General features: G+C 39.0%; 1 protein-coding gene across 1 annotated transcript; it reads right to left on the bottom strand.

The window, feature by feature from the left end:
- Positions 1–5,889: 5,889 nt before the first annotated feature.
- PRR27 (proline rich 27) lies at positions 5,890–10,443 on the bottom strand. The gene is made up of 2 exons (XM_052641587.1): positions 10,396–10,443; positions 5,890–6,504 (listed from the first exon to the last, which is right to left on the bottom strand). Exons 1-2 carry the CDS (start codon positions 10,441–10,443, stop codon positions 5,890–5,892), a joined length of 663 nt encoding a protein of 220 aa, XP_052497547.1.
- Positions 10,444–15,019: the final 4,576 nt, after the last annotated feature.

Below are 15,019 nucleotides of genomic sequence, written 5' to 3'. Positions count from 1 at the left end.
ACTGCAGATGTTGATTTCAGCCATAAAGTTAAAAGATGCTTGCTCCTTGGAAGAAAATTTATGACAAACCTAGACAGCATATTAAAAGGCAGAGACATTACTTTGCTGACAAAGGTCCACCTAGCCAAAGTCATGATTTTTCCAATAGTCATGTATGGATGTGAGAGTAAGACCATAAAGAAAGCTGAGTTGATGAAGAATTGACGTTTTTAAACTGTGGTGCTGGAGCAGACACTTGAGAGTCCTTTGGACTGCAAGGAGATCCAACCAGTCCATCCTAAAGGATATCAGTCCTGAGTGTTCATTGGAAGGACTGATGTTGAAGCTGAAACTCTAATACTTTGGCCTCCTGACGTGAAGAGCTGACTCATTTGAAAAGACCCTAAAGCTGGGAAAGACTGAAGGCAGGAGGGGAAGGGGACGACAGAGGATGAGACGGTTGGATGGCATTACCGACTCAATGGACATGAGTAAACTCATGAGTAAACTCCGAGAGTTGGTGATGGACAGGGAGGCCTGGTGTGCTGTGGTTCATGGTGTCGCAAAGAGTTGGACATAACTGAACAATTGAACTGAACTGAACTGAACTGAACTGATACTGCTATCAGACTTAGCTTTGGGAAACAAAGAACTGGTCAAATTTTGTAATAAAGGTCAATAAATTCCTTTTGATATAGGAAACAGCAGTGTTTTCAAGGCCCACTTTTCTGAAGTCTTATTTCTTTTTACCCATACTTTCTAAAATATCTGTTTATCTCCATGTGAGTCATGAACTATAAGTATGTATATAGACTGATGGAAGGAGAGTTGCTGCTGCTGCTGCTAAGTTGCTTCAGTTGTGTCTGACTCTGTGAGACCCTATAGACGGCAGCCCACCAGACTCTTCTGTCCCTGGCATTCTCCAGGCAAGAATACTGGAGTGGGTTGCCATTTCCTTCTCCAATGCATGAAAGTGAAAAGGGAAAGTGAAGTCGCTTAGTCATGTTTGACTCTTGGCGACCCCATGGACTGTAGCCTACCAGGCTCCTCCGTCCATGGGGTTTTCCAGGCAAGAGTACTGGAGTGGGTTGCCATTGGAGAGTGCTTTGTGTCAAAGAAACATACTAAAGGAACATGTTAATATGTAGAGCATTGGAGCATAAGGATGGCTCTTCAAACTTCTGGGGAGCAGTTCCATGCAAGCATTTAACTTGATCCTGATCTCTATCAGGAATAAGGGTACAAGAAGCAAAGTTTTACCTCCTCCTAGGAAACAACTGCTGCTGCTGCTGCTGCTGCTAAGTCGCTTCAGTTATGTCTGACTCTGAGACCCCATAGACGGCAGCCCACCAGGCTCCCCCGTCCCTGGGATTCTCCAGGCAAGAACACTGGAGTGGATTGCCATTTCCTTCTCCAATGCATGAAAGTGAAAAGTGAAAGTGACGTCGCTCAGTCGTGTCTGACCCTCAGCTACCCCATGGACTGCAGCCTTCCAGGCTGCTCCGTCCATGGGATTTTCCAGGCAAGAGTACTGGACTGGGGTGCCATTGCCTTCTCCGAAACAACTACTAGGAGTATTCAATTAGTGGCAATACACTTTAGAAATTATTCACTGTTGAATTTAAGCTCTCATTTGTCTTTAGCCTGTGCCCAGGTTTCAGAGTATCTTCCATGTACTTTGGAATCCTTCTTTTCCTTTTTTAAAATAGCCACAGCTCTAAAACTTAGGGACAAAAGGCTTCTATTTTTTTTAATCATTGTTTTTAAGAAAATTTAGAGGACTATAGTTTTGGTCAAAATAAGTAACAGAAACTGAATATACCATCTTGTCTGAAATGAACTTAAAATTTACCAAAATATGAGAAGCAACTATTTCTCAAGATCTGAATATCAAGTTATGAAGAACAGCAATCCCTAAGAGACAAGAAGCAGAGGAAATGAACCCTATGATTGTCTTAGCTTACTGCTTGCATTGTTTCAAGGCCTTAGTGAAGGGAGATGGAGCTGGGAGTCTAACAAGACCAAGATAGCTACAATTCACAGGATAGAGAATCTGAAGGAAAGAGGAGGACAAAGACATAGACACAAAGATCTAAAAAGGTTATCCTATGCTTATAGCAGCGTTATTTACAATAGCCAAGATATGGAAGCAAGGTACATGTCCATCAACAGATGAATAAATAAGGAAGGTGACAATGGATTATTAGTCAGCCATGGACTGAAGCCCATCAGGCTCCTCTGTCCATGGAATTCTCCAGGTAAGAATACTGGAGTGGATAACCATTCCCTTCTCTAGGGGATCCTCCCATTCCTGGGAGTGAACATCAATCTCCTACATTGCAGGCAGATTCTTTACCATCTGAGCCACCAAAGAAACCCCATATGTATAAGTAGCTCAGTCATGTCCAGCTCTTTGCGGCCCCACAGACTGTAGCCTGTTGGCTTTTCTGTCCATGGGATTCTAATGGCAAAAATACTGGAGTGGATTGCCATTCCCTCCATATATATACCAATATATACAAATATTAGTCACCTATAACAAAGAATGAACTTTTGCCATTTGCAACAACCTGAATGGACCTAGGAGTATTATGCTTAGTGAAATAAGTCAGACAGAGAAAGACAAAGTCTCTGTGTCATCAACTTATATGTGGAATCTAAAAATTAAAACAAAATACTGTATATAACAAAACAAAAAAAGACAATTATGGAGCATGAACTAGTGGTTATTGGTGGGGAGAAGGAAGGTGGGAGGGAGAAGATAAGGGTATGGGATTAGGAGATACAAACTACTATGTATAAAATAGATGAGCAACAAGAAAATACTGTACCGCACAGGGCAATATAGTCAATGTTTTGTAATAACTTTATATGGAATACAATCTTTAAAAATATCAAGTCCCGATGATGTATACCTAAAACTAACATAATATTGTAAATCAACTATAAGTCAATATAAATAAATAAATAGGTTATCCTAAGATATGATGATACTACCTCAGGTCAGGTCAAGAGCCATCTGAAAAGATGAAATGAAAAAAATATCTAGTGCTCAAAATGGCATAATATCTGGCAGGAAAAAACATTTTTATCACACATGAGTGCTAAGTCACTTCAGTTGTATCTGACTCTTTGCAACCCTATGGACTGTAGCCTGTCAGGCTCCCTGTCCATGAGATTCTCCAGGCAAGAATATTGGAGTGGGTTGCCATGCCTGCCTCCAGAGGATCTTCCTGACCCAGGGATTGAACCTGCATCTCTTATGTCTCCTGCATTGGCAGACAGGTTCTTTACCACTGGAACTACCTGGGAAGCCCTTGATCACACAGCCAGAGTAAAAAAGCTTAGTTTTCACAGGTCATATGGCTGAGCACTCAGAGTGATTTGATCTCTGCAATGGGAAAAATTATCCTTAGATCAAAATGTTTCTCCGTTCCTGTTTACTAAAGGTGAAAATCATAGCAACCTAATGATATCCTAGAATAAATTCTTTCCCTCAGTATCAGAAGCAAGGCAAGGCTGTCCATCTAATCAGTTTTATTGAATATTGAACTAAGCAATTTAAGCCAGTACTGTATGCAATATGTAACTGGATATAAACAAATGGTATAAATGGTATTCAGCTTGGAAGATAAAATGTTCATAAATGAATGAATGGGTAAAAATTATGATATATCTGTATAATCTAACACAACTTTGCAAAAAAAGAGACTGAACTATTGATATGCATAGCTACATGGATAAATCTCAGAATAATTATATTGAGTGAAAGAAACCAGTCACAAAAGAGTATATACAGTATGATTCTGCTTATATAGCATTCTGGAAATTGCAAACCAATCTGTACCAATAGAAAATACATCAAGCTGTCTTTTCACCTTGCTTATATTTTCCTTTGTTGTGCAGAAGCTTTTAACTTTAATTAGATCCATTTGTTTATTTTTGCTTTTATTTCCAGAATTCTGGGAGGTGGATCATAGAGGATCCTGCTGTGATGTATGTCTGAGAGTGTTTTGCCTATGTTCTCCTCTAGGAGTTTTATAGTTTCTGGTCTTATATTTAGATCTTTAATCTATTTTGAGTTTATTTTCGTGTGCGGTGTTAGAAAGTGATCTAGTTTCATTCTTTTACAAGTGGTTGACCAGTTTTCCCAGCACCACTTGTTAAAGAGATTGTCTTTACTCCATTGTATATTCTTGCCTCCTTTGTCAAAGATAAGGTGTCCATATGTGTGTGGATTTATCTCTGGGCTTTCTATTTTGTTCCATTGATCTATATGTCTGTCTTTGTGCCAGTACCATACTGTTTTGATGATTGTGGCTTTGTAGTAGAGCCTGAAGTCAGGCAAGTTGATTCCTCCAGTTCCATTCTTCTTTCTCAAGATTGCTTTGGCAATTCGAGGTTTTTTGTATTTCCATACAAATCTTGACATTATTTGTTCTAGTTCTGTGAAAAATATGGCTGGTAGCTTGATAGGGATTGCATTGAATTTGTAAATTGCTTTGGGTATATAGACAGCCTTCTGAATGGGAGAAAATAATAACAAATGAAGCAACTGACAAACAACTAATCTCAAAAATATACAAGCAACTTATGCAACTCAATTCCAGAAAAATAAATGACCCAATCAAAAAATGGGCCAAAGAACTAAATAGACATTTCTCTAAAGAAGACATATGGATGGCTAACAAACACTTGAAAAGATGCTCAACATCATTCATTATTAGAGAAATGCAAATCAAAACCACAATGAGGTACCACTTCACACCAGTCAGAATGGCTGTGATCCAAAAATCTGCAAGCAATAAATGCTGGAGAGGGTGTGGAGAAAAGGGAACCCTCCTACACTGTTGGTGGGAATGCAAACTAGTACAGCCACTATGGAGAACAGTGCGGAGATTCCTTAAAAAATTGCAAATAGAACTCCCTTATGACCCAGCAATCCCACTGCTGGGCATACACACCGAGGAAACCAGAATTGAAAGAGACACATGTACCCCAATGTTCATCGCAGCACTGTTTATAATAGCCAGGACATGGAAACAACCTAGATGTCCATCAGCAGATGAATGGATAAGAAAGCTGTGGTACATATACACAATGGAGTATTACTCAGCCGTTAAAAAGAATTCATTTGAATCAGTTCTGATGAGATAGATGAAACTGGAGCCGATTATACAGAGTGAAGTAAGCCAGAAAGAAAAACACCGATACAGTATACTAACACTTATATATGGAATTTAGAAAGATGGCAATGATGACCCTGTATGCAAGACAGGAAAAAAGACACAGCTGTGTATAATGGACTTTTGGACTCAGAGGGAGAGGGAGAGGGTGGGATGATTTGGGAGAATGGCATTCTAACATGTATACTATCATGTAAGAATTGAATCGCCAGTCTATGTCTGACGCAGGATACAGCATGCTTGGGGCTGGTGCATGGGGATGACCCACAGAGATGTTATGCGGAGGGAGGTGGGAGGGGGGGTTCATGTTTGGGAACGCATGTAAGAATTAAAGATTTTAAAATTAAAAAAATAAAAAACTAAAAAAAAGATAAAAGAAAATACATCAAGAACAGGAAAAAGGGGAGTGTGGGAATATTTAAACAAACAAACATTAACAATAAAACAGTAGGATACTTCTGGCTATTACGAATATAGTCTTATCTTGGTGTTTTTTTCATTGCTGTTCTTCAGTCACTAAGTCGTATTGGACTCTGCAACTGTGTGAACTGCAGCAAGCGAGTCTTTCCCTGTCCTTTACTATCTCTCTGAGTTTGTTCAAGCTCATGTCTATTGAGTCAGCAATGCCAACAAACCATGGGTGTGTATATACATGCCCAAACTTATCAAAGTATGCATTGTTAGTATTGGTAGTTTGTTTTATATCCTATCTCAACAAAGCTGTTCAAAATATCTCAGTGGATATATGTTTGTTTATGGAGAGACTTTCTTTCCTGCTACTATAAATCTCATGCATCACAGGACTAAGACTGAGGCCACTTACCTGGTCAAAAGAAATAGAGGACTGAGGTCCTGGGGCAGCGTGGGCAGCTGCTGCAGGCTCGGCTTCATCAGGCTCTGTGATAGTAAGTGGTTGGACAGCTGGGAGAGTAGGTGAGGGTGTAGTAGGTGGGACAAGAATCTCAACTATATATGTATTGTCTGCAGAAGGTGCAGCTTCATTTGGTGGGTAAAAAGGTCCTGTAGGTCTACGTGAGGCAGGAACAAGGCGGAAAACCCCAGTAGGAGGAGGTTGACCGGAAAAAGGAGATATGGGAAGACTAGCAATACTGTAGAGGGGAGCTCTAAGAACAGTGAAAACCAGCGGATTTGAGGGTACTGCTGTACCAGGATCAGGATTCCCAGGGTAATTGGGGAAATTAGTCTTTGTAACATAGACAGGAGGAGGGAAATCGCTGTCTGGCATGGGATAAGGAATACTTGCAGATGGGTTAACTGGGTAAGGAATACTTGCAGATGGGTTAACTGGGTAAGGACTGCCTATGTTGCCACTGTAATCCTAAAGGAGAGCAAAGTAGTCAATTAAAGATGATTACCTCCATCCTATCTATATTACTTATGACTGTGATGACATTTAATAAGTAAAGATTATATTATATCATCCTTTGGGCTTATCACAAAATCCCCAGGGACTAAAGACTTTGCAATACAACTTCTCAGTGAATGTAGATTGTTCCTCAATGGTTTGGGGACACTTTCTCTTTCTTGATGGATTTTCAAAAACTTTTTAAAAGTATCAAATGAGTGCCTGCTCTGTGCTGTCCATGTGCCCCGTGTCCACATGGATAGAACAGACAAGGTTTCTTTGCCTGTGCCACGGTTGTTGTCTCTCAGGTAGGAAGCTTCTTCATTAAAATTTAATATTGTGTATAGTATTCTTTCCAATTTTAGGGTCATTTCCTGAATTACTGAGTTAAAATACTTGCGCCTGGACCATGAAGGGTAAGATGCATGATACACAAGCAATAGACATTCCAGTGTTCACAGAGGCAGACACATAACAGTGATTCATATTGTGATCAGGGAGTTCTAATTCTTATGATTAAAATCTTAACTCTTGTAAGAAATTAAAAATAGTATCTCATATTGTTTTCATTTTAAAAATCATTTTCTATTCCTTTGCCATATGTCTAATGGTATTTGGTTAAAACTATACACATCTGGATCACATGTCTTGGCTTTTCCTTGATAGATTGTTGTGTTGAGCTACTGCACACTTGTGGGTAGATATTATTGTTATTTTCTTAACACACTCCTGCCATCAGAATTGAGGCAAAAATGACAAAGAACTAAACAAAAATTCTAATGGCAGTAAACTGATGAATGTCTTGGTGTGCTACATAGGGATACTTTGAGTATTTGCTGCACAGAAGTCACCTAACAATTTGGGACATACTCCTCCTGCTAGTAATTCCTAGATCATGCTTTCTTCCGCTATGCTTTCACATAGGCAAAATCTTCTCAGATTCATCACTTATTTTGTCGAAGTAAACTCAGTGCAATATTATTATAAAATCTTGTCAAAGCATGAGGAGGAAACCTGGGCTTAGCAAAACTTATATCCACTATAAACGGCGTATACTTGCTTAATGCTTCTGTTCATTGAAAAGAAATACAATTCTTACAGTAAATATATATAAATATATATTTATACTATATATTTATACTTCATAAACATTTTCCTATCAAATATGAGCTTAATAGGATTAATATTTTAACAGCAATAGTAGTCACAAAATTGCATACTAAAAATCAGAGAATTTTAAAATGTAAAATATATTTCAAGGTAGAAACAAATACGTTTCTGTGCGTGTTAGTTGCTCAGTCATGTACAACTCTTTGCAATTCCATGGACTGTAGCCCACCAGGCTCCTCTGTCCATGGATTTCTCTAGGCAAGAATACTGGAGTGGGTTTCCATTTCCTCCAAAATACATTTATACATAGATGAAAAATTTTTTTTACCACATCAATAAAGTGGAAGCATTTCTAAAACAAAGGAAAAAGTTAATTCACTATGGTTATTCATTATGGAGTTCCAGAGAGATAAGAAAGGAGAGATAAGAAAGACTTCTTAAGTGAAATATTCAAATAAATACAGGAAAACAGCAGAATGGGAAAGACTAGAGATCTCTTCAAGAAAAATGGAGATATCAAGGGAACATTTCATGCAAATATGGGCACAATAAAGGACAGAAGCAGCAAGGACTTAAAAGAAGCTGAAGAGATTAAGAAGAGGTGGCAAGAATACACAGAAAACTATACAAAAAAGATCCTCATGACCCTGATAACCATGATGGTGTGATCACTTACCTAAAGCCAGACATGCCAAAGTATGAAGTTAAGGGGGCCTTAGGAAGAATTAGGAAGAACAAAGGTAGGGGAGTGATGGAATTCCAGATGAGCTATTTCAAGTCCTAAAAGATGATGCTGTGAAAGTGCTGCACTCAATATGCCAGAAAATTTGAAAGGCTCAGCAGTGACCACAGGATTGGAAAAGGTGTTTTCATTCCAATACCAAAGAAAGGCAATGCCAAAAAATGTTCAACTACTATACAATTGTGCTTATTTCACATGCTAGCAAGATAATGCTCAAAATCCTTCAAACTAAACTTCAACAATATGTGAACTAAGAACTTTTAGGTGTACAAGCTGGATTTAGAAAAAGCACAGGAACCAGAGATCAAATTGCCAACCTCTTCTGGATCATAGAAAAAGCAAGGTAATTCCCCCCCCCCCCCCCAAAATATCTGCTTTTGCTTCTTTGACTATGCTAAAGCTTTTGACTGTGTGGAGCAGAGCAAACTGGAACATTCCTAAAGAGAGGGCAATACCAGACTACCTTACCTGTCTCCTGAGAAACTTTTATGCAGGTCAAGAAGCAACCGTTAGAACTGGACATGGAACAGTGGACTGATTCAAAATTGGAAAAGGAGTATATCAAGGCTGTATATTGTTACCCTGCTTATTTACCTTTATGCAGAGTGCAGTTGCTCAGTCGTGTCCGACTCTTTGCAACCCCATAGACTGTAGCCTACCAGGCTCCTCTGTCCATGGGATTTTCCAGGCAATAGTACTGGAGTGGGTTTCCTTCACCAGGGGATCTTCCGGACCCAGAGATCGAATTTGGGTCTCCTGCATTGTAGACAGACGCTCTACCGTCTGAGCCACCAGGGAAGACATCATATGAAATTCCAGGATGGATGAAGCACAAGCTGGAATCAAGATTGCTGGGAGAAATATCAACAACTTCAGATGTGCAGATGATGCCACTATGACAGCAGAAAGCAAAGAGGAACTAAAGAGCCTCTTGATTAATATAAAAGAGGAGAGAGAAAAAGTTGGTTTAAAGCTCAACACTGAAAAAACTAAGATCATGGCATCTGGTCCCTTCTGTTCATGGCAGATAGGTGGGGAAACAGTAGAAACCGTGACAGACTTTATTTTCTTGGGCTACAAAATCACTGGACAGTGACTGTAGTCACAAAATTAATAGATGCTTGCTTCTTGGAAGAAAAGCTATGACCAACCTAGACAGCATATTAGAAAGCAGAGACATAACTTTGCCGACAAAGGTCTGTGTAAAAACTATGGATTTTCCAATATTCATGTATGGATGGGAGAGTTGGACCATAAAGAAGGGTGAGAGTTGAAGAATTGATACTTTTGAACTGTGGTGTTGGAGAAGACTCTTGAGAGTCTCTTGGACTGTAAGTCAATCTAACCAGTTAATCCAGAAGAAATTAACCTTGAATATTTACTGGAAGAACTGATGCTGAAACTGAAGCTCCAACACTTTGGCCATCTAATGCAAAGAACCAACTCATTGAAAAAGACCCTGATGCTGGAAAAGGTTGAAGACAGGAGGAGAAGGGGGTAACATAAGATGAGATGGTTGGATGCCATCACCAACTCAATGGACATGAGTCTGAGCAAACTCTGGGAGACAGTGAAAGAGAATTCTGGAGTGCTGCAGTCCATGGAGTCATAAAGAGTCAGACATAGTGACTGAAAAACAACAACTACATCAGACCTTCAGCAATGGGACTTCACTTCCAGAGGAAGCCTAATCCAGTTTTGTATAATTTGAAAATGTAAACTATTAAGGTCATCTGCCTGGAATTCTGGTTCCCTATAATTTATTCTCCTCCAACCCACTGCCTTTCTGAACTCACTTCTTTTCCTTGCTGCTTATTCATTTTCGGATTACACAACTTTTATTATTTTGGTATCTGAAAATTTTTTTTGAAGAGCTTGGCACAGTAAACTGCATACTCATTAACATGTCTCTGCATCATTATCAACACTATAACTACAATATACAATTGTAGAATCACTATCTACAACTATTTGATGATTATACTATTAATTTAAAGAGTCCATTTACTTACCCTTGCTAAAGAAACATACATGAGGCAGGCCCAAACGAGAAACTTCATGTTGGTTGACCCTATGAATATTAATGTTATAAATTGATTGTTTCAGAAAACATACAATATATTTCATATTTTTCTTCTATAGAATAACAAAAGTATCTATGGCTTTATTAGTCTGACAGAATGGGAAAGACTAGCGATCACTTCAAGAAAATTAGAGATATCAAGGGAACATTTCATGCAAAGATGGGCTCGATAAAGGACAGAAATGGTATGGACCTAACAGAAGCAGAAGATATTAAGAAGAGGTGGCAAGAATACACAGAAGAACCATACAAAGAAGATCTTCACAACCCAGATAATCACGATGGTGTGATAACTCACCTAGAGTCAGACATCCTGGAATGTGAAGTCAAGTGGAGCCTTAGAAAGCATCACTACATTACCAGTGGAGGTGATGGAATTCCTGTTGAGCTATTTCAAATCCTGGAAGATGATGCTGTAAATGTGCTGCACTCAATATGCCAGCAAATTTGGAAAACTCAGCAGTGGCCACAGGACCAGAAAAGGTCAGTTTTCATTCCAATCCCAAAGAAAGGCAATGCCAAAGAATGCTCAAACTACCACACAATTGCACTCATCTCAAATGCTAGTAAAGTAATGCTCAAAATTCTCCAAGACAGGCTTCAGCAATATATGAACCGTGAAATTCCAGATGTTCAATCTAGTTTTAGAAAAGGCAGAAGAACCAGAGATCAAATTGCCAACATCCGCTGGATCATGGAAAAAGCAAGAGAGTTCCAGAGAAACATCTATCTCTGCTTTATTGACTATGCCAATGCCTTTGACTGTGTGGATCACAATAAACTGTGGGAAATTCTGAAAGAGATGGAAATACCAGATCACCTGACCTGCCTCTTGAGAAACCTATATACAGGCCAGGAAGCAACAGTTAGAACTGGACATGAAACAACAGATTGGTTCCAAATTGGCAAAGAGTACGTCAAGGCTATATATTGTCACCTTGCTTATTTAACATCTATGCAGAGTACATCATGAGAAATGCTGGGCTGGAAGAAGCACAAGCTGGAATCAAGATTGCTGGGAGAAATATCAATAACCTCAGATATGCAGATGACACCACCCTTATGGCAGAAAGTGAAGAGGAACACAAAAGCCTCTTGATGAAAGTGAAAGAGGAAAGTGAAGAAGTTGGCTTAAAGCTCAAAATTCAGAAAACAAAGATCATGGCATCTGGTCCCATCACTTCATGGGAAATAGATGGGGAAACAGTGGAAACAGTGTCAGGCTTTATTTTGCGGGGGCTCCAAAATCACTGCAGATGGTGATTGCAGCCATGAAATTAAAAGACACTTACTCCTTGGAAGGAAGATTATGACCAACCTAGATAGCATATTCAAAAGCAGAGACATTACTTTGCCAACAAAGGTCCGTCTAGTCAAGGCTATGGTTTTTCCAGTAGTCATGTATGGATGTGAGAGTTGGACTGTGAAGAAAGCTGAGTGCCGAAGAATTGATGCTTTTGAACTGTGGTGTTGGAGAAGACTCTTGAGAGTCCCTTGGACTGCAAGGAGATCCAACCAGTCCATTCTAAAGGAGATCAGTCCTGGGTGTTCTTTTTAAGGAATGATGCTAAAGCTGAGAATCCAATACTTTGGCCACCTCATGCGAAGAGTTAACTTATTGGAAAAGACCCTGATGCTGGGAAAGATTGGAGTCAGGAGGAGAAGTGGACAGCAGAGGATGAGATGGCTGGATGGCATCACTGACTTGATAGACATATGTTTGGGTGAACTCTGGGAGTTGGTGTTGGACAGGGAAGCTTGGCGTGCTGTGATTCATGGGGTCGCAAAGAGTTGGAAACTACTGAGTGACTGAACTGACTAACTGACTTTTTTTTTTTTTTTTAGTTTTTTATTTTTTAATTTTAAAATCTTTAATTCTTACATGCGTTCCCAAACATGAACCCCCCTCCCACCTCCCTCCCCATAACATCTCTCTGGGTCATCCCCATGCACCAGCCCCAAGCATGCTGTATCCTGCGTCAGACATAGACTGGTGATTCAATTCTTACATGATAGTATACATGTTAGAATGCCATTCTCCCAAATCATCCCACCCTCTCCCTCTCCCTCTGAGTCCAAAAGTCCGTTATACACAGCTGTGTCTTTTTTCCTGTCTTGCATACAGGGTCGTCATTGCCATCTTTCTAAATTCCATATATATGTGTTAGTATACTGTATTGGTGTTTTTCTTTCTGGCTTACTTCACTCTGTATAATCGGCTCCAGTTTCATCTATCTCATCAGAACTGATTCAAATGAATTCTTTTTAACAGCTGAGTAATACTCCATTGTGTATATGTACCACCGCTTTCTTATCCATTCATCTGCTGATGGACATCTAGGTTGTTTCCATGTCCTGGCTATTATAATCAGTGCTGCGATGAACATTGGGGTACATGTGTCTCTTTCAGTTCTGGTTTCCTCGGTGTGTATGCCCAGCAGTGGGGTTGCTGGGTCATAAGGGAGTTCTATTTGCAATTTTTTAAGGAATCTCTGCACTGTTCTCCATAGTGGCTGTACTAGTTTGCATTCCCACCAACAGTGTAGGAGGGTTCCCTTTTCTCCACACCCTCTCCAGCATTTATTGCTTGCAGATTTTTGGATCGCAGCCATTCTGACTGGTGTGAAGTGGTACCTCATTGTGGTTTTGATTTGCATTTCTCTAATAATGAGTGATGTTGAGCATCTTTTCATGTGTTTGTTAGCCATCCGTATGTCTTCTTTGGAGAAATGTCTATTTAGTTCTTTGGCCCATTTTTTGATTGGGTCATTTATTTTTCTGGAATTGAGCTGCAGGAGTTGCTTGTATATTTTTGAGATTAGTTGTTTGTCAGTTGCTTCATTTGTTATTATTTTCTCCCATTCAGAAGGCTGTCTTTTCACCTTGCTTATAGTTTCCTTTGTTGTGCAGAAGCTTTTAATTTTAATTAGATCCCATTTGTTTATTTTTGCTTTTATTTCCAGAATTCTGGGAGGTGGATCATAGAGGATCCTGCTGTGATTTATGTCGGAGAGTGTTTTGCCTATGTTCTCCTATAGGAGTTTTATAGTTTCTGGTCTTACATTTAGATCTTTAATCCATTTTGTGTTTATTTTTGTGTGTGGTGTTAGAAAGTGATCTAGTTTCATTCTTTTACAAGTGGTTGACCAGTTTTCCCAGCACCACTTGTTAAAGAGATTGTCTTTACTCCATTGTATATTCTTGCCTCCTTTGTCAAAGATAAGGTGTCCATATGTGTGTGGATTTATCTCTGGGCTTTCTATTTTGTTCCATTGATCTATATTTCTGTCTTTGTGCCAGTACCATACTGTTTTGATGACTGTGGCTTTGTAGTAGAGCCTGAAGTCAGGCAAGTTGATTCCTCCAGTTCCATTCTTCTTTCTCAAGATTGCTTTGGCAATTTGAGGTTTTTTGTATTTCCATACAAATCTTGACATTATTTGTTCTAGTTCTGTGAAAAATATGGCTGGTAGCTTGATAGGGATTGCATTGAATTTGTAAATTGCTTTGGGTAGTATACTCATTTTCACTATATTGATTCTTCCGATCCATGACCTTGGTATATTTCTTCATCTATTAGTGTCCTCTTTGATTTCTTTCATCAGTGTTTTATAGTTTTCTATATATAGGTCTTTAGTTTCTTTAGGTAGATATATTCCTAAGTATTTTATTCTTTTCATTGCAATGGTGAATGGAATTGTTTCCTTAATTTCTTTTTCTACTTTCTCATTATTAGCGTATAGGAATGCAAGGGATTTCTGTGTGTTGATTTTATATCCTGCAACTTTACTATATTCATTGATGAGCTCTAGTAATTTTCTGGTGGAGTCTTTAGGGTTTTCCATGTAGAGGATCATGTCATCTGCAAACAGTGAGAGTTTTACTTCTTCTTTCCCAATTTGGATTCCTTTTATTTCTTTTTCTGCTCTGATTGCTGTGGCCAAAACTTCCAGAACTATGTTGAATAGTAGCGTTGAAAGTGGACACCCTTGTCTTGTTCCTGACTTTAGGGGAAATGCTTTCAATTTTTCACCATTGAGGATAATGTTTGCTGTGGGTTTGTCATATATAGCTTTTATTATGTTGAGGTATGTTCCTTCTATTCCTGCTTTCTGGAGAGTTTTTATCATAAATGGATGTTGAATTTTGTCAAAGGCCTTCTCTGCATCTATTGAGATAATCATATGGTTTTTATTTTTCAATTTGTTAATGTGGTGAATTACATTGATTGATTTGTGGATATTGAAGAATCCTTGCATCCCTGCGATAAAGCCCACTTGGTCATGGTGTATGATCTTTTCAATGTGTTGTTGGATTCTGATTGCTAGAATTTTGTTGAGGATTTTTGCATCTATGTTCATCAGTGATATTGGCCTGTAGTTTTCTTTTTTTGTGACATCTTTGTCAGGTTTTGGTATTAGGGTGATGGTGGCCTCATAGAATGAGTTTGGAAGTTTACCTTCCTCTGCAATTTTCTGGAAGAGTTTGAATAGGATAGGTGTTAGCTCGTCTCGAAATTTTTGGTAGAATTCAGCTGTGAAGCCGTCTGGACC

The sequence above is a fragment of the Budorcas taxicolor genome, chromosome 6, assembly GCF_023091745.1.
Source record: "Budorcas taxicolor isolate Tak-1 chromosome 6, Takin1.1, whole genome shotgun sequence".
Classification (NCBI taxonomy): domain Eukaryota; kingdom Metazoa; phylum Chordata; class Mammalia; order Artiodactyla; family Bovidae; genus Budorcas; species Budorcas taxicolor.
Note: the sequence above shows the minus strand (reverse complement) of the source record. Positions and strands in the feature narration are given on the sequence as shown.